The sequence below is a fragment of the Peromyscus eremicus genome, chromosome 3 (genome assembly GCF_949786415.1).
Source record: "Peromyscus eremicus chromosome 3, PerEre_H2_v1, whole genome shotgun sequence".
Lineage (NCBI taxonomy): Eukaryota > Metazoa > Chordata > Mammalia > Rodentia > Cricetidae > Peromyscus > Peromyscus eremicus.
The window spans coordinates 49,184,681-49,212,649 of NC_081418.1; the positions used below are offsets into that span (position 1 = coordinate 49,184,681).

Sequence of the window (27,969 nt, forward strand, 5' to 3'; positions counted from 1 at the left end):
GCGTGTGTCTCCAATGCTGGCTGTATCCCTGAACACACAGAAACTTACCCAGCTCTGCCTATCAAGTGCTGGGATTACAAGTGTATGCCACCACCTCCCGGCTTTCCTAGGGCTTGCTAATAGCTCTGAGCCCCGGGCAACTTTATTTATTAACATACAAATAACACTTTAGTACGAAATAAAATATCACCATAGGTGTGTGCCACCACATCTGAATTTTTATTTAATAGTTTAATATTCACGTAGTTAAGACATTTGCAAATCTTTTATTTAATCCTTGAAAAATTAACTGCTTTTATTCATTTAAGAGGCAAAATTAATTTCACCTTTTTCCATTGGGGTAGTTTTTTTTTTTTTTCAAATTCCGACAATCTTGCAATTTCTCTCCCTATACTTCACACTCATTCATTCATCACGGAGATGAATTCAGGGCCAGAAAAAAATTCAAGCTGCCTGCACGCTTCCCTTTTCACACAATGTGAATGTGCTTGCACAACGTGTTTTGGTTCTTTTCTCATTTGCACGTTACTTACTTCTTCATCCTCCCTTGGCCCTCCCACAAGCCTCCCTCCTCTCCAGCTCGTGTAGTAGAAGCAGTTTTCCAAGCAGTTTCTTAATTAACCAGGTGGGGTAGACAAGGTGGAGCCCCGCCCCTTAGGCGGGGCCATAACTGCGGGCCGAACCAGGCGCCGGCTCCGGCTCCTTAACAAACGATCCCTTTACTATCTTCAGAGGCGAGACACACACACACACACTCACACACACACACACACACACACACACACACACACACACACACACACACTCTCACACACACAGCGATCCAATCAGCGGCCGCGGTCCTCGGCGATCGGAGCGGGGGCTGGCTCCGCCCACTCCCAGCCTCCCGCGGGGGCCGTCCGAGCCTCGCGGGCTCCCGCGGGCCCCGCCCCCTGAGCAGGCGCGTCGGCCATTGGCTGGCTCGGCGCTTGCTGTCGCCGCGGTTGCTGGGAGAGGGAGGTGGGGGCGGGGCCCGCGGTGGTCCAAGGGGCCCGAGAGAAAGGCTGCTAGGCGCGGGAGGGCGCGCTGGGCGGATTCGAGCGTCTCGGCGGCGGTTTGCCTAGTGGCCCGCGCGGCGGCGTCGCGGTGCGGGAACCGGTCCCCGTTGACAGCTCCGCGTCTTCCGGCCGCGCCACTCGGGAGGCGGCTTCCTCCCTGCGCTCCCTCCGCGAGTCCGCGCGGCCTCCGAGGAGGAGCGGGAGGCGGCGGAGGTCGTCGGGGGCGGCGGGCGGTGAGCGCGCTCCCGCTTCCCCGGCGGCGGCCGCAGGACAATGGAGGTGGCTGTGGAGAAGGCGGCTGCGGCGGCGGCTCCGGCCGGGGGCCCCGCAGCGGCGGCGCCGAGCGGAGAGAACGAGGCCGAGAGCCGGCAGGGCCCGGACTCAGAGAGCGGCGGCGAGGCAGCCCGGCTCAACCTGTTGGACACTTGCGCCGTGTGCCACCAGAACATCCAGAGCCGGGCGCCCAAGCTGCTGCCCTGCCTGCACTCGTTCTGCCAGCGCTGCCTGCCCGCGCCCCAGCGCTACCTCATGCTGTCGGCGCCCGCGCCGGGCTCGGCAGAGACCCCTCCACCCGCGCCCGCCCCCGCCCCCGCCCCAGGCTCCCCGGCCGGTGGTCCTTCGCCATTCGCTACCCAAGGTGAGAGGGGCCCGCGAGGTGGCGGGCGCGACCCGCTATCACGCGACCAGGGAGGGGTGAAGAGGGCCCCGGCTGGCCAAGCGACTCGGCGAGTCCCTCACTTTTGAGGAGCTCTGACGGCTGCGGCGAGTTTGCAGCTCCCCGCTGCCTCCGCGTAGCTTTGTCCGGGTTGCATACGATCCGGATCAGCTCGTGTACACCCGGGTTATGCGAGCCGGAGAGGGGGAGGGAGGGATGGAGATGAAGTGATGGGGAGTTTCTTTGATGATTGATTGCAGATTGGTTGCCGTCTGTTTCGAATCTTGTGCGTTCGGAGCTCTTTACCTTAATGAGTTCCCTCTCCCTAGCCTCTCCGTTGGGGACAAAGGAACCGGGAGAAGGAGTTTTGCTGTCTGCCGCTTTCGGAGATTTTATTTTGAGCGACACGATAAAGGGCAGAAAGTAAATAGACTTCCAAAGTGTTTTGCACGCAGTAGTTGGAAGTTACTTTCTCTTTTGTGGTGTTATTGGGTAATTAGTTTTTGACAGGTAGTTCCTATTGCTTATGTTAACAGGTTTAAAGCATTTAAAGTAACAGTCATTTCTGGGAGAACGCTTGAAGTTTTTAATGCTGCAAATATTTGGGCAAATTGACGTCTTTTAAAAATACTAAATAACTGCGGAAGAGAAGTCTGTTTCTCTTCGTGGTTTTTGGTTTGTTGGTGTGTGTGTTTTGTTTGGCTTATGTAGTGACCCAGTCTTGTTCACAACTAGCAATCTTCCCGCCTCAGCCTCTCCAGAGTGAGGATCATCACAGGCTTGAGCCATCACACCTGGTGGCCAGTCACTTTCAGCATGTTTTAAGGGAAGTAACTGTTTTGAGTTAATATGTTAACTAATTACACTAGGTTGGGCTGCGGTTGAGGGCTTGGATTGTTGTCTTAGATTCACTTAGCTCTATGTTGTCTTTCGTCATAGGAAACTATTTTCCATGGGTCTCTATTGTTATGGGGAGTCCACTGGATACCACTCAGAAGTAATGTATGGCCAATTGAAAGTTTTTATTCCAGTTGGCTGGAATTCAGGTATTCAGGGTGCAAATGCAACATGGTGGTTCTCAACCTGTGGGACAGACCCCTGGGTCTAACTACCCTTTCACTGGGGTGGCATATCAGATATTTACATTACAATTCATAACTGTAGCAAACTTACAGTTATGAAGTAGCAACAAAAATAATTTTATGATTAGGGGCCAGTCATCACAACATAATGAACTGTATATTAAAGGGTCATAGCATTAGGAAGGTTGAAAACCACTGCTATATATTTTAGAGCAAGGAGCTTTTTTTTAAATTATTTTTTATTCGTTTTACATACCAACCACAGATCTCCCCTCATCCCTCCTCCCGCTACACCCCACTCTCCACCCCCACCCCCCTGCCTTCCACTCCCTCAACCCTCATCCCCTCCTCCAACAGAGTAAGTTCTCCCATGGGGGGACACTAAGCCTGGTACTTTCAGTTGAGGCAGGACCAGGCCCCTTCCCACTTTATCAGGAGTGAGCAAGGTGTCCGACTATAGGTAATGAGATCCAGAAAACCAGCTCATACACCGGGGATAGATCCTGATCACACTGTGTTTCAGGGGCCCCTCAGACTCAGCTACACAACTGTCTCCTGTATGCTGAGGGTCTAGTCCGGTCTATGCAGGTTCCACAGCTATTGCACTAAAGTTTATCTGAGTTCCTTTGAGCTTAGCTCAGTTGTCTCTGTAGATTTCCCCATAATGATCTTGATCCCCCTTGCGCATATAATCCCTCTTCCCTCAATTTGACTGGACTCCCGGAGCTCGGCCTGGTGCATGGTTGTGGATCTCTACATCTGCTTCCATCAGTTACTGGATGAAGACTCTATAATGACAGTTAGGGTATTCACCAATCTGATTACCAGGGTAAACTAGTTCAGGCACCCTCACCATTGTTGCTAGTAGTCTAATTTGGGGTCGTCCTTGTGGATTCCTGGGAATTTCCCTAGCACCAGGTTTCTCTCTTACCCCATAATGTCTCCCTCTATCAAGATATCTCTTTCATTGCTCTCCCACTCTGTCCTTCCCTCAGCTCAACCATCCCATTCCCTCATGTTCTTATTCCCCATCCCCTCCCCTGTATTGCCCACCCCCCATCCCCAGTTTACTCATTGGGATCTCCTTCCTCTGTTTCCCCTTCCCAAGGTGATCCATACATCCCTCTTAGGGTCCTCCTTGTTTCCTAGCTTCTCTGAGCTATGGGTTGTAGTCTGATTATGAGCAAGGAGTTTTTTTTTTCTCCCTCGAGACAGGGTTTCTCTGTGTAGTTTTGTGCCTTTCTTGGAACTCACTTTGGAGACCAGGCTGGCCTCGAACTCACAGAGATCCGCCTGCCTCTGCCTCCCGAGTGCTGGGATTAAAGGCGTGCACCACTACCGCCCAAGAGCAAGGAGCTTTTAAAGGTAAAAAACACATCTTGTTATCTTGGCTGGTGATTGCAAGGAGGAGTGGTTGTACAAACAAGCAGTTTAACAGAAAGCTAAGATAAGCAGTTAGCTGGAGGAGGAGGTTTGCACAAGCAGGCAGTTTAACAGAAGCCAACATAAATTAGCTGAGCATTTTGTCCTCATGTTCTTAGAATAGAGTTTGGTAATTTTCCACAAGATTCTCCAGTCAAACCTAAAGTGGCCTCAGCAAAAATACAAGCTAGACAAACCTCTGCACTATTTTGCCCTATCATATTCTTTAATTGGTTCTATGGGCATGAGGCGAAACATTGACTTGTCCTGTCCTGGGGGACATGATTGGTCCTAAGGACCAGTAGCTTAACTAAGTTTATTCTCTGATATATTGGCCATGAAGTTGAGGATGCAGGGCCCCACAGTTAGCTGGATCAGGATTAAGAATCAGACTAATGCTGACAGTAGGGTGGTCAGCCATGGGGACCAGATAAACGGCCTGATACCAATTCTCTGATCTGTGTCTCCTTTCTTCCTTTTCTTTAAGGTTTTCCCTGACCGTGGCAAGGTTTTCCTAATTACCTCTGATTGGTTGGCACAGAAATAGCAAGTTTCTCTTAAGGCCATGCCAAGTCTTATCTGTTTCATTAAAAAAAAAAAAAAAAAAGTAGATCTAGCCCCCTTCAATTCTGTAGGACTACCTCTGTAAGGGAGTCAACTTGGCTCTTCAGCCTAGAAGTAGAACTCCCCAAATGGCCTATGTCTGAGTGTATCTGGGAACTGAGTTCCCTAAAGTTTTGATTCCCAACAATCAAAGCTGAGGTGCCTATGGCAGCTGCACTGGCTATTCCTGTCCCTACTAGAGATGGGGCTAGAATTGGGGCCTGTTTGAGACAAGGCCAGGATGAGCTTTCCCCTCTTCTCCATTATAGGAATGTACGTAAAGGATAACCATTAGTATGAGCTAGGTAGCTTCAGGGGCATGAAAGAATATGCAGTCTTCTAGGCTAATTTGGTTTATTGGGCATTTGAGGAAGCCTTATTGTAAGGTGAAGAAGCAAGATTATAATTTGAGGATAATATGCAGGTATGTTGTCCTGGGCAGGGTAACTCGCCATTGGCAGGGCATGAATAAAATTGTAATTTCTGAAGTCCTTACTCTATCTAGTCTTCTTCATAGCCTGATTTACTGACCCTTGTCCCTCCTCTAGATCTATATTGTTTCACTACTGGAAGGGACATAAGAGATTCTTATCCCTGGTGTTTGAGTTCCTATGTCCAGGAATTCAGGGCTGATAGAAATTATGTATCCTGGGTTAGTAAATTCTGGTCAGTCTTATCTTTAAAGAGTCTGAGGTCCAAGTGATGGTCCATCTGTCATTGTCCTCAATGGTTCTTTTAATGTTTTTAGTTGGTTAAATTCAATGGGTTACAAAACAATAATCCAAGGGATGGATGACATCAGTTACTTTGACAGCAGTTAGAGTAGTAAGGATGACTGGGTAGAGTCCCTTCCAGACAGGTTCCAGGGTCCAGGTAGGGATCCACTTTATCCAAACCAAGTCTCCTGGCTGGAACTAGTGGGTGGTTCAGAGGTCGGAGAGGGCAGGATTCCCTTCACACTCTGGCCAGTGGCCTGGCAAGTTCCTGCTAACCTGCAAGTTCTTGAGAAGGGAATGATTAGACATTTCTGCTTGGAGAATAGGTTGGAGTTTGGGGAGGATGGGAAGTGGTTTCCCAAACATAATTTCAAAAAGAAGTAATCCCCTCTCAGTATTGAGTACAGTGGGCTCTGAGCAGGGCAAAGGGAGGAGGCTGGCCCAGTTTTTGCCAATTCCCAGGACCAGTTTGGTCAGAGTCTCCTTTGAGAGTTTTATCCATCCATTCTGCCTGACCTGAGCTCTAGCCTATATGTACAATGCAATTTCCAATTAATAACTTTGTCAGAGTTTGAGACACTTTGGCCAGGACATTGCTAGGACAATCCAAACCTAGGATTTATTTCCTGAAGAAGTGTCTTAGTTACTATTGGAGCAGTCTCAGTTTGGGAGGAGTAGGCCTCCACCCATTTTGAGAAGGTATCTACAGACACCAGCAAATACAGCCAAAACCAGCCTGATTTCAATAAAGTCCAACTCCAAATGTTCCCCAGGCCCATTTCCTCAAGCCTGGATTCTTCGTGGGATCTTCTCCCTTTGAGGTTTACCTGAGTACAGATGGCACATCTAAAGGTGGTGTCTTTATAATAAGGCTTTCAAATTTGGAACATAATACCTGGATCTGAGGAGCTCAACAGCTTTGGTGGCTCTTAGGTGGGTAGCTTGGTGGAGGTCCATAACCCTTCATCTTCCTAGACTCATGAGAAGGATGGATCTGCCATCCAGCAGCATCTACTACCACCATCCTTTATCCTGTATGGCTAGTTCCTGTTTTCACAGTCAGTCTTCCCTGGCATGCATTATGAGTGGTCTGGTAAGCTGGGCTCTGGCAGAGCTTCTAAGACTTGGAGAGGCCCCACTAGTTCTAGGACTACTTCCTGGGCAGCCAAGTCAGCCACTCTATTAAAGGTTTTCTTTGTTTTAACATTTTGTGTTCTGCATGCTGGATGATCTATATTTGAAAGTTCTCGCCTCCCATCATGTAGTCTCAGGATTGAAATCACTCATAACCAGGCTTGGCAGCAAGCACCTTTACCTGCTCAGCCATCTTACCAGCCCAAGGGGGTTTTGTTGTTGTTGTTGTTAATTTTTTTTAGTTGATTAATTTTGTTATAATTTCATACCTGTATATAATACATTCTGATCACCCTCCCCCCACCACACACCCTCCTTTACCCATCTGCCGTCCCTGTCAGTCTCCTTTCTTTCCTACAAATCTCTTTTCCATGTTTATGACTTTCTGTATTGTTTTGTAACCCATTGAATTTAACCAAGAACCATCTATGTGACCATGGGTTTGTGGGCTCATCAGTGAGTACACAACTGAAGATAATGACTTACCTTTCTAGAAGTGTCAGTAGCCAATAGTAGCAGAAAAAGTAGGGGGTCATGAGGCCCTTCCCCATTCATGGCTGACTGTTGGCAGGGCCAGTCTCGTACAGGCTCAGTACCAGTAACCACAGCTACTGTGAAGTTTCTGATTAAATGGATGTATCTCCGCATTTTGCAGGATTTCTGTTTTCCAGCTCTTGAATTCTTTCCACCCCCTTCCTTGATGTTCCTGAAGCTTAGAGTGGTAGATATATATGTCTTGTTTAGGGCTGCACCTTTACCCAGCATTTATACTTAGATTCTTCTGTAGCCATGAGTCTTTGTATTCACCATGGTTCACTGCAGTCTTCTTTGATTAAGACTAAGAGTAGCACTTGTCTCTATAGACAGGATATTTAGGAGGCACTTCTATACCGTGTCTGTTTACTAACCAAGAATAGTAAGTGCTCCCTACTCCCTTGGGTGTATGACTTCCCCAAGCATGGGTGGTTTGGGTTTTATTTTGTTTTGAGACAGGGTCTTACTGTATAGACCTGGCTGGTCTTGAACTTACAGAGATCCACCTGCCTTTGCTTCCCAAGTTCTGGGAGTAAATACATGTACTGTCACACCTAACAAGCATGAAATTTTTTTATCAGGTTTCTAATATTAGGAGGCATGGATTCCCTCTTAAGGAACATGCCTCAAATCCTAACAGTAGGCAGTTGGTTACCCTCATAACAGTCATGTCACTATTACAATTGAGCATCTTCCCAGGCAGGTTAATATTGTAGTCTGTAGGGTTCACAGCTCAGGGAGACCCTTGGCCTCCCTACCCCTACCCCCAGCAGCCTGCAGAGCACTTTCTGGCACTTGAAAGCCTAACCAGAAAGGAAGTTTCTAGCTCAGTTCCAGCTTGATTTCTCTATGTCTTGGAACTCAAGTGTGTGGTGTCAGCAGTAGAGTTTTTTTTTGTTGTTGTTGTTTTGAGACAGGGTCTTTCTATGTGTCTCTGGCTGCCCTGGAACTCACAGAGATCCACCTACCTCTGCTTCTCAAATGTTGGGGATTAAAGGCATGTACCACGAGGCTGGCCTAGCAGTAGAGTCTTGTAATCCACATCTGGTATGTAACCCAGAGGAGCAAGATCATGTATTTGGAGAGGATTTCTATATGAGTGAGTCTCTTTGTGGGTGTGTGCACGTGAGTACAATCCCTGTAGAGGCTAGAAGGCATTGGATCCTTTGAGCTAGAGTTACAAGTGGCAGTGATCTGCCCAGTAAGGGTGCTGAGAGTAAAACTTTGGTCCATTTGGCCTTCTGTGGCAAAAACAGCAGACTCTCTTTAACACTGAGCCATCCCAGACCCCTAGGACTGAGATTTTTTATTTAGTGATAATTGCTTCTAGAACCAGCATTGTATAGCCATGCAGGTTCTCGCCTTTCAAACTTTTATGCTTTTAAAAAAAGTTTCTTTTGCATGGTTGTTTTGTCTTTGTGCATGTTTGTGCACATGTATGCTTGATGCCCTTTGAGACCATAAGAGGGTATCTATGCATTGCATGCGTGCAGTGACCACTGAGGCCTGAAGGAAGTCAAGAATCCCCGGAACTGGTGTTCTAGACCTTAGTGTTAGTGAGACTTCATGTATGTGGGTGCTTGAAATAAGGTTTACTTTGTTAACATCATTCTTCTCATGAGTTTCTGAGTACAAGCATCATGAGTCAAACAATATCTAAGCAGGTGAGATGTAGAGCCACTAATCTGAGGGTATATAGCTCAGGCTTGTTGGTGGAAGTTTCTATCCTGCCAGCAGCTCCCCAATAAACACACTGAGGCCTACATTAATTATAAATGCTCAGCCAATAGCTCAGGCTAATTACTAACTAGCTCTTACATTTTAAGTTAACCCATATTCCTTATTTACACTCTACCACGTGACAGTACCTTTATTAGCATGGCACATTTATCTTCTGCTTCCTCTGCATTTGGCTGGCAACTCCAGACTCCATCCTTCTTCCTCCCAGCGTTCTCTATTTGGCTCTTGCACCTAACCTTATTCTGTTCAGCTGTTGGCTAGTCAGCTTTTTTTATTAGCCAATGAGAGCAATACATATTTGCCGTGTACAGAAGGGTTACTCCACAGCATTTCCCCCTTTTTGTCTAATTAAAAAGGAAGATTTTAACTTTTTTTTTTTTTTTTTTTTTGATTTTCCAAGACAGGGTTTCTCTGTGTAGCTTTGCACCTTTCCTGGAACTCACTTGGTAGTCCAGGCTGGCCTCGAACTCACAGAGATCCGCCTGGCTCTGACTCCCGAGTGCTGGGATTAAAGGCGTGCGCCACCACCGCCTGGCCCGGAAGATTTTAACTTTGACATAGATTATATACAACAAAAACAGTTAAGTAAGAATTACTTAAGTATCCAGTTGAAGTATCCAGTCTATTTGTACTTGGAAAAATTAGAGAAAATACTCTATCTTATCTTTGTGAGTCTAAATTTGCTTTTTATCATAACTAAGGAAATACTTAGTTTATACTTATTTTGCTTTTTATCATAACTAAGCAAAACTATAAATTTAACTACTTAGTCTTTAACTCCATCAAAGACCCTAGAAGGATGAAATGTTACCTAATCTAATTATTCTTTACAAATAAAAAAAATCAGGAGTCAGATCAGGGTAAGAATCTTGAAGATCAGAGAAGCAGGGGAGCAGCCGCCAGTGACTTCCTACCTCTTCTGTTCCTTTCTCCAGAAAGGCAGAGATCCTCTCTCAGCCCTGCTTCACTGCTTCATGTCTCCTCTCTGTTTATAGTCCTCCAAACGTCTATGGTTAATTTTGGTCAGCTAGAGGCTGGCTCTGTTCTCTGACTCCAAGCAAGCTTTATTTGTCAGAACACAACCAAAAACATTCTGAGTTTGGCGCTTTCGCCTAACCTTATCCTGTTCAGCTGTTGGCTAGTCAACTTCTTTATTAACCAATGAAAGTAATACATATTCACTGTGTACAGAAGGTTTATTCCACAGGACAGGCTGATCTCAAATTCTTTATCTTCTTCTACATCCCAAATGCTGACATAGAGTGTGCCACACTTCAGGCTCATAGTTTTACTAAATAAACATATTTCAACTTAAAACATAAAAGTAGCAACAGTAGAAGCTTGAGAGATGGTTCAGTGGTTAAGAGTGCTGGCTACTTTTTTCATAGGACTTGAGTTCAATTCCCAGGACCCATAGGGCAGTTCTTAGAAGCCTTTAATTCTAGCTTCAGGGGATCTGATGCCGCCATCAGGCCTCTGCAGACACTGTGTGCAAGTGGTACACAGACACATGCAGCCAGAACACCCATACACATAAAATTAATTCTTGAAAAAAGTATCAACAGTAGAATTAGACAGTTACATTTATCACTAAACTACCATTATAATCAATTTTCTAGACCCCTCATCTAAATTGCTTTTCTAAGACTACTCCTTTAAGACTACTCCTTAAAGGGAACAAGGATGAATGACTCCAAAAAAAAAAAAAAAAAAAAAAAAAAAACCACCTCAGTCTTAACTGTCCTTTTGTTGTGTTTTGAGACAGGGTCTCTCTGTAGGTTAAACTGGCCTCAGACTTGTGTAGTCACTCTGCTTCTGCCTCCCAAGTGCTGGGTTACAGGTGAACCATGCCTGGCTCACTGTAATTTTCTTAGTATCCATTTGTTTTATGTAGAAAAAGAGTTAAGAGTTGAGTTTTTCTCTGGAATGTTAGATTGGAAAACTAACATCTTGGAGCAATGTTAACATGGTGGTGACATACTGTCCAACCAGAGTACTAAACTATTAAGAGCTACTTCTACAGAATACAAAGCACACTTTTGACAGGGGTCAGATTTAATTCAATACAAGACTTTAATCTGTTTCCTTTTCAAGTTTTGCTCATTTTGTTTTGAAGATTTTCTATTCATTAGTTATGTGTTCAATTAAAAAATTATGTGTATGTGTGTATCTGTGAATGTGTACCGTGTGTGAGTGCCTGTAGAGGCCAGAAGAGGCTGTCAGGTCCCTTGGAGCTGCAGTTACAGGCAGTTGTGAGTTGCTGATGGGTGTTGGGAACCAAACTCTAAAAGAGTAGCAGGCCCTCTTAACTGATGAGGCATCTATCTCTCCAGCACCATCAATGTTCCCCACCTCTAAGACTCTCCTTTAATTTTGCAGTGTTGGAGATTGAACCCAGAGTCTCATGAATGCCATGCTAGCATTCTACTACTGAGCTGTGCTAAAGCCCTCCCAATTTTGTTAACTGACAGTCTACAATATAGGCACAATTTGGGGAGTTGATTTATAACTAATGTAAGTTCCTTGGAGCTGAGTCATAGCAGAATCTCCCCATCTTCTGACCCCTAGGTGCTTTGGGTTTTTATTTTGATCATGTTTTTTCCCTCCTTAAACTCCCCCCAGATCCCATCTCCCTACCCAACCAACTCTACGTTCTTTCTTTCTCTTTCAAAACAACAAAACCCAAAACATCAAAACCAAAACAAAAGACCAGTACAACAAAAAAAATTACTAAAATGAAGCAAAACGTCCACCAAAAAATAAGAATAGTAATAACAAAAACATGGAGTTCATTTTGTGTTGGCCAACTACTCCAGGGCATAGGGCTTGCCCTGGAATGTGGTCCATCCATATACCCAGTGATGCTCCACTGGAGAAAACTGATTTCCCCTTTTCCAGCAGGTAAATCAGTTGTAAATAGGTTCTTGTTTAGGGGTGGAATCCCTTCTCACTTTAACCTGTACAGGTCTTATGGGTGCTGCCAACAGTCTCTGAGTTCATATGTGCATCAGTCCTGTTGTGTATAGATGACATTCTTTCCTTGGAGTCATCCATCACCTCTGGCTCTTACAGTCTCTTTTCCTGCATAGATCCCTGGGCCTTGAGGAGAAGGTTTGATGAAGACATTCCCTTTAGGACTGAGTGATCCAAAGTCTCTCACTTTCTGTACATTTGCCCAGTTATGGTTCTCTGTGTTAATTCCCATCTATTACAAGAAGAAGCTTCTCTGATGTGGGTTGAGGGAGGTACTGATTTATGGGTACAGCAGTATGTCATTAGGAGTAATTTTAATTGTTGTGTTCCTTTAGCAGAATAATAGTATTAGGTTTTCCCCTAGGCACATAACCTATCCAGTCTCATATTCTTGCCCACTTTAGCTGTATTGGGTATGAATTCTATCTCATGGAATGGGCCTTAAATCCAATCAAAAAGTGGTTGATTACTGTCATAGCATTGGTGTCTTATTGCACCAGTATATATCTTGTAGGTGGGTCTCTACTGTAGGTTAAAGGGTTAGTAACTGGGTGATATTGATGATCAATCCCCTTTCTCCTCTGGTTCCATGCAGAGTGCCAAGACCAGGCATGCTAGCCAGTTAGGGATGAAACTTCTAGTTAGGCAGCAGCTGGACTTTTCCATGTTCAATGACATAAGTAAGTGTTGTTTTCAGCCAGAGGCCTTACCATCGGGTTGTAGAGAAGAACCAGTAGCCTTATAAAGAGCAAGTGATAATTTGTGGTGAGGGGATGTTTCATGGGACACTTTTGGCCAATGATTTGACAAGATAGAACCCATTCCTGACACTGGAAATTTCACTTGGAATTTTGGGACATTTTGATGTATCTAGTTGGGGCATTGTCTCCCCTGTTATTTAGTGACTCCATTTAGATTTCTTACATATGTGTATATATTTTAGGAAGCTTCTATAGCAGTGGTTCTCAACCTTCCTAATGCTGTGACCCTTTCTTTAAAACAGTTCCTCGTGTGGTGACCCCCCAACCATAAAATTATTTTCCTTGCTTCTTCGTAACTGTGCTTTTACTACTGTTACAAATTGTAAATATCTGTGTTTGCCAGTGGTCTTAGGTGATCCATACGAAAGGGTCACTTCCAAAGGGGTCATGACCCACAGATTGAGAACAACTATTCTACCGAAGTATGTTTCTGTATGGTTTTTCTAATAACCTGTAATATTGGTTGTTCCTCCTTGTGCTCCTTCTTTTATCTCTTTCTCCCATCACCCTCCCTATTTAATTCTATTCTAGGTTCCCCTTTATCTTCCCATAACACTACATTCTATTTTCTCCTTCCTCTGGAGATCCTTTCCTCCCTCCCTGGTCCTTTACTAAAGTCCTTCAACTTAGTGGTTATTCAGATTGTAACATACATATTGAAAGCTTAAAAGCTAATATCCACATACAAGTAAGTGAAAACAGATTTGTCTTTTGGGGTCTGGGTTACTTCATTATTGAGGTTCCATTTATTGTTGTTCTTAGTGCCTATGCTAATGGTGTTCTGTCCAGAAAGTCCTTTCTGTGCCAATGAGTTTAAGACTATTTCCCACTCTCCCTTCTATCAGATTCAGTGTATCTGGCCTTATGTTGAAGTGTTTGATCCATTTGGAGTTGAGTTTTGTGCAGGGTGATAAGTATGGTTCTATTTGAATTATTCTACATGCAGCCAGATAGTTTTACCAGTACCATTTGCTGAAGATGCTGTCCTTTTCCAGTGTGTATTTCTGGCTTCCTTATCAAAAATCAGGTGTCCATAGGTGTGTGGACCTAGGTTTAGGTCTTCAAAACATCTGTTTTTATGCCGGTACCATGCTGTTTTTATTGCTATAACTCTGTAGTACAATTTGAGGTCAAAGATGGTGATAACCCCTCTAGCAGTTCTTTTATTATTCAAGATTGTTTTAGTTATTCTGATATTTTGTGTTTCCATTTGAGGTTGAAAATTGCTCTTTTGAGTTCTGTGAGAAGTTGTGTTGGAGTTGAGTTTTGTGCAAGTGATAAGTGATAAGGGATATCGCATTGGATTTGGAGACTGCTTTTGATAGGGTAGCAATTTTACTCTATTAATCTTACTGACCCCTGAGCATGGGAGAGCTTTCTTTCCGTTTTCTGATACTGTCTTCAATTTTCTTTAGTGTCTTAAAGTTTTTGTTATACACAGCTTTTTGGTTTTGGGTTTTTTGTTTTGTTTTGTTTTGTTTTTTGAGACTATTGTAGAAGGTTGTTTCCCTTATTTTTTTCTCAGTATGCTTGTCATTTGTATATAGGAAGTCTGCTGATTTTTTTTTTTTTTTTTTTTTTTTTGAGACAGGGTTACTCTGTGTTGTTTTGGTGCCTGTTCTAGATCTCACTCTGTAGTCCAGGCTGGCCTCCAACTCACAGAGATCCACATGCTTCTGCCTCCCTAGTGCTGGGATTAAACGCGTGTATATTCTTTAGTGTTTGGGGAGAATGTTCATAGATGTCTGCTAGGTCCATTTGACTTACATTATTATTTAACTACAGCATTTCTCTGTATTTTTTGTCTGGATGACTTGTGTATTGAAGATGGTGGAGTATTGAAGTTATCCGTTTTCAGTGTATGAGAGTCAGTATGTGATTTTAGCTGTAGTACTGTTTCTTTTGTGAATGTGGATGGATGCCTTGTATCAGTTACATAAATGTTTAGAATATTAATATTCTTTTGGTGGATTATTTTCCTTTAATGAATATGTAGTATCTCCTCCATCTCTTCTTAATTTTGTTTTGAAGTCTATTTTATCAAATACTGTAATAGCTTGCTTCTTGGGTTCATTTACTTGGAATACCCTTTTCCTTTCTTTTACCCTGAGGTGGTGGTGTTTATCCTTGATGGTGAAGTGAGTTTCTTGGATGCAACAGAAGGATGGATCCTGTTTTTTAGTCAGTTAGTCTGTGTCTTTTTAGTGGGGAATTAAAACCATTAATATAGAGAATGGTTCAAACTTGCAGGAATGAGGGTCTCAAACTGCAAGTCCTCAAAGGGGAGGACAGAGGATGAGAAAATACAGAAGACAGAAAACTGAGGTCAGGAGGAATAAATATGCTGGTTCATGCCAGTAAGTTTAAGTACCACAACATCTTATATACTGTTTGCAGAGGGAAAAATGGTTCAAAATCAGCAGAAAGCTGTCACACACAATGGGACAAAGTCAGCAGGATGCTTATCAAGCAATATTGCATGAAGGGAACACAGGATATCTCAAGCTGCCTTGGTATTGATAACCACATCCCTTCAGAGGAGAAAACCCTGACTCCCTTGAGGCCCTGGCCCCAGACCCAAAATGGACAAGGACACAGAACTAGCTAGCATTCCCTTTGTCCTTTCATCAGGACCTCTGAAAGGGGCTTGGATTGGCTTGGACTCCAGTGGAGAGTTATTAATGAGCAGTGTTTATTGATTTCTTTTATTTTGTTGTGATGTAGGTATTTATTTCTCCCCTACTTTAATTTACTGTTCTTGGATTATTTATTCCTTGTGTCCTCGTGGGTATAGTTAATCTCTTTGATAAGTTGTAGGCCTCCTGAAGGCCTCTCTGCAGACGCAGCAAACCAAATCATTCCGAATTGGAAAGACCAGGTTTAATGGGTAAAGCGCTCTGGCCATCCCCAGAGAGGAGGCAGGAGCCAGACCTGAAGAACCACACATCTGTTTTCTGGGATATCCTGTGGGAGTGGTCTTGAGCCTCTCTCAGGAAGGAGCTGTGTTTGGCAGGCTTTGAAGGGGCGGGTTTGGGGAGGAGCTGTGTTTGGTGGGCTTTGAAGGGGCGGGTTTAGGGAAAGAGATGTGGGGGGCGTTGAGGTGGATCTTTCACCAGACTCCTTCCAAACACTCTTCAGACTGAAGTTTTCTTTCTAGTGCCTTCTGTAGAGCTAGATTGTTACATAGAAATTACTTAAATTTGCTTTTATTGTGGAATTCTTTTCTCTATCAATTGTGATTGATAGCTTTACTGGATATAGTAGTCCAGGCTGGCATCTGTAGTCTCTTATAGCTTGTAGAACATTCATCCTTTTCCGGCTTTCAGAGTCTCCATTGAAAATTCAGGTGTTACTCAAATGGACTTTTTTTTTTCTTTTCTTTTTCTTTTTTATAAAGGAAAACATTTAATTGAGGTGACTTACAGTTTCAGAGGTTTAGTCCATTATTATCGTGCAGGACATGGTGGCATGCAGGACATGGTGGCATGCAGGACATGGTGGCATGCAGGCAGACATGGTGCTGGAAAAGGAGCTCAGAGTCCTATATCATGATCCACAGGCAGCAGAAAGAGACTGTGTGCCACATTGGGTGTAGCTTGAGCAGAGGAGACCTCAAAGCCCACCCCCACAGTGACACACTTCCTCCAACAAGGCCACACCTACTCCAACAAGGAAGGCCACAACTGCTAATAGTGCCACTCACTATGAGCCAAGCATTCAAACACAGGAGTCTATGGGGGCCATACCTATTCAAATTCAAACCACCACATTGCCCATGCATGATTGGATGGCCCCATGCCTGTGTGCATTTGGGTGGGCAGCACTAATTGGATGGAAAAGAAAAGGACATGAAGGTAGGAGATAGAAATGTTTGGGGGGGGGGTCTTGAGGAAAGTGTTGGGGTGGATATAATAGGATAAATTTCATACACGAATAGAGTTTTTATTTTGTTTTGTTTTTGCAGTCTGATTGTTCTTTGCTTTATATCTAGAATCCACTTTTGAATAAGTACATACCATGTTTGTCCTTCTGGGTTTGGGTTACCTCACTCAGGATGATTTTTTCTAGTTCCTTCCATTTGCCTGCACATTTCATGCTGTCATTGTTTTTCTCTGCTGAGTAGTACTCCATTGTGTATATGTACCACATTTTCTTAATCCGTTCTTCAGTTGACAGGCATCTAGGTTGTTTCCAGGTTCTGGCTATTACAAATAGTGCTGCTATGAACATGGTTGAGCATGTATCTTTATGGTATGATTGAGCATTCCTTGGGTATATGCCCAAGAGTGGTATGGCTGGGTCTTGAGGTAATTCAATTCCCAATTTTCTGAGAAACCGCCATACTGATTTTCACAGTGGTTGTACAAGTTTGCATTCCCACCAACAGTGGAGGAGTGTTCCCTTTGCTCCACATCCTCTCAAACATTGACTATCATTAGTGTTTTTGATCATAGCCATTCTGACAGGTGTAAGGTCGTATCTCAGAGTTGTTTTGATTTGCATTTCTCTGATGATTAAGGATGTTGAGCATTTCTTTAAATGTCTTTCAGCCATTTGTGATTCTTGTTTTGTGAATTCTCTGTTTAGCTCTTTAGCCCATTTTTTAATTGGATTGTTCAGGATTTTGATACCTAGTTTCTTGAGTTCTTTATATACTGTGGAGATGAATCCTCTGTCAGATGAGGGGTTGTTAAAGATCTTTTCCCACTCTGTAGGCTGTCTTTTTGTCTTATTGACCGTGTCTTTTGCCCTGCAAAAGCTTCTCAGTTTCAAGAGGTCCCATTTATTAATTGTTGTGCTCCGTGTCTGTGCTGTTGGTGTTATATTTAGGAAGTGGTCTCCGGTGCCAATGCGTTCAAGAGTACTTCCTACTTTCTCTTCTATTAAGTTTAGTGTAACTGGATTTATGTTGAGGTCTTTGATCCACTTGGACTTGAGTTTTGTGCGTGGTGACAGATATGGATCTATTTGTAATCTTTTACATATTGACATCCAGTTATGCCAGCACCATTTGTTGAAGATACTTTCTTTTTTCCATTGTATAGTTTTGGCTTCTTTGTCAAAAATCAGGTGTTCATGTGTGCATGGATTAATAATGTCAGGGTCTTCAATTCGATTCCATTGGTCCGTATGTCGGTTTTTATACCAGTACCAAGCTGGTTTTGTTACTATAGCTCTATAGTAGAGCTTGAGGTCACGGATGGTGATGCCTCCAGAGGTTGCTTTATCATACAGGATTCTTTTAGCTTTCCTGGGTCTTTTGTTTTTCCATATGAAGTTGAATATTTTTCTTTCCAAGTCTGTGAAGAATTGTGTTGGGATTTTGATGGGGATTGCATTGAATCTGTAGATTGCTTTTGGTAAGATTGCCATTTTTACTGTGTTAATCCTATGTATCCATGAGCATGGGAGATCCTTCCATTTTCTGATATCTTCTTCAATTTCTTTCTTTAGAGATTTAAAGTTCTTATCAAACAGGTCCTTCACTTGTTTAGTTAGTGTTATCCCAAGGTATTTTATATTATTTGTGGCTGTTAGCCACTGAAGCCTTTGACTGGGTTCAAGAACAGCTTGTGCCAGCTCCCGCCAGTCCTGTGGTACAATCCTATTATATGTTGACCAAGAGTTTAACATTTGCTTTACATATGGGGAATGCATGCCATAAGATACTATTGCCTCCTTAAACCTTCGTAAATCTAACATTTCAATTGGAGCCCAAATATTTTGTGTAGTCATTTGATCAGGCAACTGCTGTACGGTTACTGGACAAACTAAGGGTGACTGTGTGAAAACAGGCTTTCTTTCTGTAACCCTATGATCCAATCTTGAAGCAACTTCACTGTTAGTTTCTTCTGTCTGAGTTTTTACAGGTTTAACAGGTTTTTCTAAAGCTGTCACCCTGGCACTTAAATTGACTATCTTTTTAAATAGTAAAATGAGGATAAACATAGTAATAAAATGCATAATTCGATCAACATTAATCTTCTCATATAGATGTTCCATTGTCAGACTGTCTAAAATTGCAAACAAAGCCCAATTTTCTTCCAATGTACACAGAAAACCCATTTTTTTTAATGTGGAAAAAAAATTTTCTTTTAAATAGTTTTCTTTAAAATATCTGATATGTTAAATGACTTACCAAGTCCTTGTAGAACAGTACCAATCCGAAGGAATTTCAAAACAGCCACCTAGTGTCTGAGGTGTGAGTCCAGAGAGAGAGAGAGGGAGAGGGAGAGGGAGAGGGAGAGGGAGAGGGGGGAGAGGGAGAGGGAGGAGAGGGAGAGGGAGAGGAGGGAGGAGAGGGAGAGGGAGAGGGAGAGAGCAAGCAAGCGTAGCCACAAGTTCTGCCTAAGAGCTTGAATCCAGCCACGTGTTCCCGCTTGAGCCTAGTCAAGCCTTGGCTCTGGCTACCTTAAGCTCCAACCACGTGCGTTGGCTTTACAGGCAGGGGCCCTGTTCGGCAGGGCAGGCCTGAGTTGTTTGTAGCACTGGCTTTTTTTTTTTTTTTTTTTTTTTTGGTTTTTCGAGACAGGGTTTCTCTGTGTAGCTTTGCACCTTTCCTGGAACTCACTTGGTAGCCCAGGCTGGCCTCGAACTCACAGAGATCCGCCTGACTCTGCCTCCTGAGTGCTGGGATTAAAGGCGTGCGCCACCACCGCCCGGCCTGTAGCACTGGCTTTAAGCAAGTAGCTCAAGGTTAGTCCGGCCTGAGGCCAAGCCAACCTGGGCCCAGGCTAGGGAGCCGGCCACCCTGGCGGGAAACCAGACCTGCCGGCCGCCCTGGCGGGAACCCGAACCCGGACCTGCCGCCAAGCCAAGTTAAGCGGTTTTTAATGGATTCTTGTCACGTTGGGCGCCAAATGTAGATGTAACCAACCATCTTATTAAATAAGAAACACAGAGCTGATTCAGAGAAGAAAGCCAGGAGGTCAGAACTAAGAGCCTTACCCTTCCTGCTTCAGCGATCCTGCTTCAGCCAAGAGAGCTCTTCGAAAAGGGGCCTACTTCCTCTGTGTATGCCTTTTTATAGTCTAGCTATTCTGCCTTCTCATTGGTTGTAAACCTAAACACGTGACTGCCTTGTCATTGCCTGTATGTACCGCCCTCCAGGTCCTTAAAGGCGTGCGCCACCACCGCCACGCACTTGCTATGGCTCTAAAACTCTGACCCCCAGGCAACTTTATTTATTAACATACAATTAAAATCACATTTCAGTACAAGTAAAATACCACCACAGTGATGTTTCTCTGACTTCTTTCTCAGCCCTTTTATCATTTGTGTATAGGAGGGCTACTGATTTTTTTGAGTTGATCTTGTGTCCTGCCACCTTACTGAAGGAGTTTATCAGCTGTAGGAGTTCCCTGGTAGAATTTTTGGGGTCACTTATGTATACTATCATCATCTGCAAATAGTGAAAGTTTGACTTCTTCCTTTCCAATTTGTATCCCCTTGATCTCCTTTTGTTGTCTTATTGCTCTAGCTAGAACTTCTAGTACTATATTGAATAAATATGGGGAGAGTGGACAGCCTTGTCTTGTTCCTGATTTTAGTGGTATTGCTTTGAGTTTCTCTCCGTTTAATTTGATGTTGGCTGTTGGCTTGCTGTAAATTGCCTTTATTATGTTTAGGAATGTTCCTTGTATTCCTGATCTCTCTAAGACATTTATCATGAAGGGGTGTTGAATTTTGTCAAAGGCTTTTTCAGTATCTGATGAGATGATCATGTGGTTTTTTTCTTTCAGTTTGTTTATATGGTATATTACATTGACATATTTTCATATGTTGAACCATCCTTGCATCCCTGGGATGAAACCTACTTGGTCATGATGGATAATTTTTTTGATGTATTCTTGGATTCGGTTTGCAAATATTTTGTTGAGTATTTCTGCATCAATTTTCATGAGGGAGATTGGCCTGTAATTCTCTTTCTTTGTTGCATCTTTGTGTGGTTTGGGTATCAGGGTAATTGTAGCCTCATAAAAAGAGTTTGGTAGTGTTCCTTCTGTTTCTATTGTGGAACAATTTGAAGAGTATTGGTATTAGTTCTTCTTTGAAAGTCTGGTAGAATTCTACATCTGGTCCTGGGCTTGATTGGGAGACTTTTGATGACTGTTTCTATTTCTTTAGGGGTTATTGGTCTATTTAAATGGTTTATCTGGTCTTGATTTAATTTTGTATGTGGTATCTATCCAGAAAATTGTCCTTTTCTTCCAGATTTTCCATTTTTGTGGAGTACAGGTTTTTGAAGTATGACTTGATGATTTCTGTGGATTTCCTCGTTGTCTGTTATGTCTCCCTTTTCATTTTTGATTTTGTTAATTTGGGTGCTCTCTCTTTGCCTTTTGGTTAATTTGGCTAGGGATTTGTCTATCTTGTTGATTTTTTTTTTTTCAAAAAAACAGCTCTTTGTTTCATTTTTTTTTTGTATTGTTCTCTTGGTTTCTATTTCGTTGATTTCAGCCCTCAATTTGATTATTTCTTGGCGTCTATTTCTCCTGGGTGAGTTTGTTTCTTTTTGTTCTAGAGCTTTCAGTTGTGCTGTTAATTCATTGGTATGGGATTTCTCCATCTTCTTTATGTGTGCATTTAGAGCCATGAATTTTCCTCTTAACACTGCTTTCATAGTGTCCCATAAGTTTGGGTATGTATTACTTTCATTTTCATTGAATTCTAGGAAATCTTTAATTTCTTTCTTTATTTCTTCCTTGACCCATTGATGTTTCAGGTGGGCATTATTCTGTGTCCATGAGATTGTAGGCTTTCTATAGTTTTTGTTGTTGTTGAAGTCTAACTTTAAGGCATGGTGGTCTGATAAGATACAGGAGCTTATTCCAATTTTTTTGTATCTGTTGAGATTTGTTTTGTGACCAAGCATGTGGTCGATTTTTGAGAAGGTTCCATGGGGTGCTGAGAAGAAGGTATATTCTTTTGTGTTAGGATGGAATGTTCTGTAGATATCTATTAAGTCCATTTGAGTCATAACATCTGTTAGGTCCTTTATTTCTTCGCTAAGTTTCAGTCTGGTAGATCTGTCTTTTGGTGAGAGTGGTGTGTTGAAATCTCCCACTAATAATGTGTGGGGTTTGATGTGCGATTTAAGTTTTAGTAATGTTTCTTGTATGAATGTGGTTGCCTTTGTATTTGGGGCATAAATGTTCAGAATCGAGACTTCATCTTGGTGGATTTTTCCTGTGATAAATATGTAATGTCCATCCTGATCTCTTTCGATTGATTTTAGTTTGAAGTCTATTTTATTAGATATTAGGATAGCTACACCAGCTTGTTTCTTAGGTACATTTGCTTGGAAAGCCTTTTCCCAGCCCTTTACTCTGAGGTAGTGTCTGTCTTTGAAGTTAAGGTGTGTTTCTTGTATGCAGCAGATGGATGGATCCTGTTTTCTTATCCAGTCTCTTAGTCTGTCTTTTTATAGGTGAGTTGAGACCATTGATATTGATGGATATTAATGACCAGTGATTGTTAATTCCTGTTATTTTTTGTGGTTGTATTGTGTTGTCCTTTGGTGTTTGTTGGTGTAGGATTATCTATTGCCTGAGTTTTCATGGGTGTGTTTAGCTTCTTTGGGTTGGATTTTTCCTTCTAGTCCTTTCTGTAGGGCTGGGTTTGTGGACAGGTATTGATTAAATCTGGTTTTATCGTGGAATATTTTGTTTACTCCACCTATGGTGATTGAGAGTTTTGCTGGGTATAATAGTTGGCATCCGTGGTCTCTTAGTGTCTGCATAACATTTGTCTAGGACCTTCTGGCTTTCATAGTCTCTATTGAGAAGTCTGGTGTTATTCTGATGGGTTTGCCTTTATATGTTACTTGGTCTTTTTCCTTTGCGGCTCTTAATATTTTTTCTTTGTTCTGTATGTTTAGTGTTTTGATTATTATGTGTCGAGGGGACTTTTTTTTTTGGATCCAGTCTATTTTTTGTTCTGTAAGCTTCTTGTATCTTCATAGGTATTTCTTTCTTTAGGTTAGGAAAATTTTCTTCTATGATTTTGTTGAATATATTTTCTGTGCCTTTGAGTTGGTATTCTTCTCCTTCTTCTATCCCTATTATTCTTAGGTTTGGTCTTTTCATGGTGTCCCAAATTTCTTGGATGTTTTGTGTTACGACTTTTTTGTCTTTAGTGTTTTCTTTGACTGACGAATCTATTTTCTCTATTGTGTCTTCAGTGTCAGAGATTCTCTGTTCCATCCCTTGCATTCGGTTGGTTATGCTTGTTTCTGTAGTTCCTGTTCGTTTAGTCAGGATTTCTATTTCCAGCATTCCCTCAGCTTGTGTTTTCTTTATTGTCTCAATTTCATTTTTCAGATCTTGGAATGTTTCTTTCATCTGTTTAATTACTTTTTCTTGGCTTTCTTTGATTTCTTCCAATTTTTTGTTTGTTTTTCTTCCATTTCTTTAAGGGAATTTTTTATTTCCTCTTTAATGGAGTTTTTCATTTCCTCTTTAAGGGAATTTTTTATTTACTCTTTAAGGGAATTTTTTATTTCTTCTTTAAGGGCCTCTATCATTTTCTTAAAGTCATTTTTAGGATTGATTTCTTCTGCCTTGATATGTTCAGGTCTTGCAGGTGTAGAATCACTAGGTTCTGATGGTGTCATATAGGTCTTTATGTTGTTGCCTGTATTTTTGCACTGGTGTCTACTCATCTCTTCCTCCACTCAGTGCAGGCAGTGTCTATGTCTGAAGGTGCCTCTCTTGTTCCAATTGATAGTCTTGGTCCACTGGGAGTTCTTGGTCGAATCGGTGCTGTTGAGCTCTCTTTCTCCACGAGCAGCTTAGTTCAATCAGTGTTAGTGGGTTCTGTCTCAGGGAGTAGCTGTTCCCAATTGGTGCAGGGTGGGCTTATGGCTCCCATGGTTGTTGGTGTCCCATGGGATGGTTTTCTTGGCGAGGGGACAGGGGAAGAAGCAGCTGTCCAGTCCCTGAGGCTCCAGTGGCTGTCCCCAGTCGGTGCAGGGTGGGCTTATGACTCCGGTGGTTGTTCGGTTTGTGGGGGCTGTTTGTTTTTTTGTTTTTTGTTTGTTCTTTTTTTTGGCAAGGGAGCAGGGAGAGGTAGCTGCCTGCTGGCTGGGGCCTAGGTGCTAGAGACCTGGTCTCTGGTCCAGAGATGGGGCCTTACCTGTTCCCATTCAGTGTAGGGTGGGCTTATGATTCTGGTGATCTGGTTTGGTGGCTGGACTTGCATTCTCTGGTCGCATTTTGCTCGCTCACCAACTCCTCAGCTGATCTTGTTTCCTCAGAGTGTAGGATTCTGAAACCTCTCCCAAATGGATCTCATTTGAACAGTTGATCAGTAGGGTAATCTCACCAACGCCTCCAAGTTGTTGGACTTCACAGGATCGGCAGCTGGGCCCCAGGTCAGAATGCTGGGGTCAGGTCTGGTCATGTCCCACTGCTATGGCTCCTTCCCCGAGTGCTGGGATTAAAGGCGTCGGGATTGTACATCCAACACAAAGGCAAAATGGTAATGTTAAAGAAGCTCGCAGGCTCTTTTTATACATAGTTGAAAGAATGCTAACTGCCTTAGAATTCTATCTGTGATTGGCTTAAGCGACTGTCAGTTATGTTAGTACATGTCTAATTGGCTAGGGCTATCAGGGATTGGCTAAAGCTATAGTTTATCCATTTTGGGGCAAGCCTGGATGGGTCCCAGGCTCTGTCCTTAGTTGGTGTCTCTGTGTAGCAGACCTTGCTGCTGTCCAACTTACAGAAATCCGCTTGCCTCTGTCACCTAAGTGCTAGGATCAAAGGTATGCACCACCACCACCACCACCACCCAGTGAGGTCTTTTTTCTTCATCTTCCATTTTGGATGGTACTGTAAGAAAATTACCTAGCAGCACAGTGGCTTGTAGATTAGGAAGAATTTACCAAGGAGACTGCGAAGAAATAGAGAAGTATGTCATAATTTAGATACCAAAGAAAGTAAGCGCAGCCTTGAGATTCATGAGACACTGTCTAGAAAAACAAAAAACAAAACAAAACAAAAAGGCCATCAAGAACCTAATAATGCAAGCAAAAATAAAATTTTCTTATAGTTGTCTATTTTGTAAAATAAAACACTTTACATATTATATGTGGAATATATGAGAAATTAATGTTCTACATTTAAAAGAAAACTATTTGCTCCAAAAGATCTAGTATTCTGCCTTGGCATTAATGCTGTGTGGAAGCAAGACACTTCACTATATTGTCAATGGGAATGTTGTGTGATGAACATATTGAAGAGGATTTAGTAAAATTGAAAATTCACTTTCTGTTGACTGCACAGTCTTCTAGGAATGAACCTCAAAGATGTAAATACAAAAGCATAAAATGTGATGCTCCATTGTTAATAATGATTGTCATTGAACAGATAGTAAAAAAAATGAAAGATCCCTATAGACCAGTGGTTCTTAAACTTCCTAATGCTGGAACCCTTGAATACAGTTTTTCATGTTGTGATGACCCCCCCCCCCATAAAACTACTTTTGTTGCTACTTTATAACTGTAATTTTGCTATCGTTATATATCATAATGTAAATATCTGATATGCAGGATGTATTTTAATTATTACAAATTGAACATAAAGCATAGTGATTAATCAAAGCAATATATAATTATAGATTGTGAAATACTTATTTCTAATTACAAATAAATGAAATTTTGTCTTGAAGCATGGTATAGCATGAGTAACAGTCTTAACATCACAAAAGTGAATTACATTGCTACATTTTGCGACAGCATGAGTAAAAACCCAACATCAGTGAGAAGGTTGAGATTGCTTCTTCTCACCAGACCAGAAATTCTCAGGGAAGTCTTTGCAAGAGCACAGTGAAGATCATCTTCCACAGCAAGTCTCTCACTGTATTTAGACTTGCTAGCCAACAAGCTGGAAATCCCTGTTTCACAAAGAGATGTTGTTGGAAATGGAAGAAGATGAAATACAGCCTCAGACAGAACAGGCTATGGTTGCAAACACTTGGTCCAGAATTTTGTAACTGTCATTGTAGAGATAGTAGTTCTCACTTATCTCTGTATCACTGTTAATAAGTTCAGTGAACTCCTTGTTGTCTCAGGAACATCTTCAACTTTGACTGTGAATGGACTTCTGGAAAATGAAATGAAATTTCATCTGCAAGCATGTGCAAGTGTTCTTTCACAGAAATTATCATCATAATCCTTTCATGTGATTCAGTGTCATGTTCCTCAAAGAAAGTAGATAAGGTAGACAATATGTAAATTTTATTTTCATCCTTTTTTATTTTTGCCAAAACCAAAGTATCATTTGGAATGATCATATTTCTTCAGCCAAATCGAGACATGTTACATTTGGTCCTTACAATGATAAATTGAACTCATTCATGTAAGATCTCTTGGGAAAAGGTCTGTGGTGTTTGCACAGATGGTGCTCCAGCTATGCTAGGATATTGATCGGGACTTCAATGTTGGTACTCAATGAGTCACCAAAACTCACCAGAACTCACTGTATATTATTCACTGGCAAATATTAGCAATGAATCCAATGCCACAAGACTTACAAGAAGTCGTGAAAAACATTGTAAGTTCTGTCCATTTTTTAAAGGCAAGTACTTTAAACAGTTGACTGTTTTTGCAACTGTCCAATGAGTTGAATGCACTGAAGACAGCTCTGCTATTTCACGTTGAAGTGAGATGGTTGTTGAAGGAAAGTTTTAGACTGTGTTTTTGAGCTTCTTGATGAACTCAAAACATTTTTTAATCAGAAAGCAGGACAGCAGTTCATAGCACTTTCCAGAAGTGAATTACAGCCAGATGATTAAAAAATGAATTGGTGGTTCTATACCCTTTAATCCCAGCATTCAGGAGGCAGAGGCAGGAGGATCTCTGAATTCGAGGCCAGCCTGGTCTTCAGAGTTCCAGGACAACATAGAGATACCCTGTTTTTTTTGGGGGGGGCGGGGGGTAAATTGGAGAAAACAGCTCATTCAAGATGGTAAAGATGTCGACCAAGTAAGCAGACCGTGACCTTAGATAAGGAAATCGCACTCAATTGCACAACAAATTTGTCTCCAATCATAACTCAGTGTCTTTGGCTGCTGGCAACAGTAAATCCTCAGCAGTGGATAAAGTTTCCTAACTGATGATTCTGAGTGCCACTAAATACGAAGCTTCCATGTGGTTGTGGTATCTGTCACCAGTGTCAAGTGTGGCTTTCTTGAGTCCATCAGCTTTGCTGCTAAAATAATTGGTATCCTTGCCATCAGAGCTTGGATGCTTGCTATCAAAATGGTGTTTTAGTTTGTTTGGCTTCCTAGATTTGACTGATGGACCATCACAACAGGTAACATATTGTGATTTCTCAATTTCTGCTGTAATTGTTGAGGTAAAACCATACTTGTAAAAAATCCTCACTGTGTCTTCTTTTCTTTTCTTGTTTTTTTGTTTTTTGTTTTTTGGGTTTTGTTTGTTTGTTTTTTTTTTTTCCTTTGAGACAGGGTTTCTCTGTGTAGTATTGTGCCTTTCCTGGGACTCACTTGGTAGCCCAGGCTGGCCTCGAACTCACAGAGATCCGCCTGGCTCTGCCTCCCGAGTGCTGGGATTAAAGGCGTGCGCCACCACTGCCCGGCAACAATAGCTTTAATAATACAAAAGATTGGCATAGTTCAGTCAATACAATTCATTAAAGTTTCCTATGATTTACTGTTCTCTGTTGGATTTTTTTTTTGCATACCTGTAGTATCAAAAGGTAGTAGTATTCACATCAACCACAGCTGAATATAAATTAATTAGCATCTGCATCCAGATTAAGTTCCCATGGTGTGTGTGTGTGTGTGTGTGTGTGTGTGTGTGTATCAGTAGTTAATAGCTTTACCTTTACCCAGTAATTACTATTTATGAAGTGTCATTTTTATCTCCAAAACTGCTGCTTGCAACACAATAGCTGCTCTCTACACATGTGTGACTGGTTTGAGTAAGTACGTTATGGCACCAACCCTGTCACATACACCTCTATTTGTTTGGGGTATATGTGATGGAGTTGGCTCAATGATGTCGTCATGCTGGGTATTTGTATGTGGGCATATCTGCATGTGGGTGGACCTGCCTGGAAGTAGATAGAGGAGCAGTGTCTAGTTCCTAAGACCATCTGGAAATTGTGTTTTCTGATTGTCTTAGGTGACCCCCTGTGAAAGAGTCATTTGACTCCCAAAGGGTTTGCAGCCTGCAGGTTGAGAACCACTGCTGTAGACTCTTACAGAGTGAATTCCAAGCTGTAGTAATATAGTAAGTGGAAATAGCAAGGCACAAGATCTGTACTACTCAATGTCTTTTATGAA

At 42.3% G+C, this 27,969-nt stretch overlaps 1 protein-coding gene across 4 annotated transcripts in view; it reads left to right on the plus strand.

Annotated features, from left to right (window-relative positions):
* Nucleotides 1-1,207: 1,207 nt before the first annotated feature.
* Trim24 (tripartite motif containing 24) overlaps nt 1,208-27,969 on the plus strand; it is a 112,118-nt gene continuing 85,356 nt past the window's right edge. For 2 of the 4 annotated variants that reach the window (XM_059257578.1, XM_059257580.1), the window contains exon 1: nt 1,208-1,674. In XM_059257578.1, coding sequence (XP_059113561.1) covers nt 1,311-1,674 — 364 coding nt within the window. In that variant the 5' untranslated portion in view covers nt 1,208-1,310. The remainder of the gene's footprint in view (nt 1,675-27,969) is intronic. The other 2 variants (XM_059257577.1, XM_059257579.1) reach the window with 1 other exon arrangement.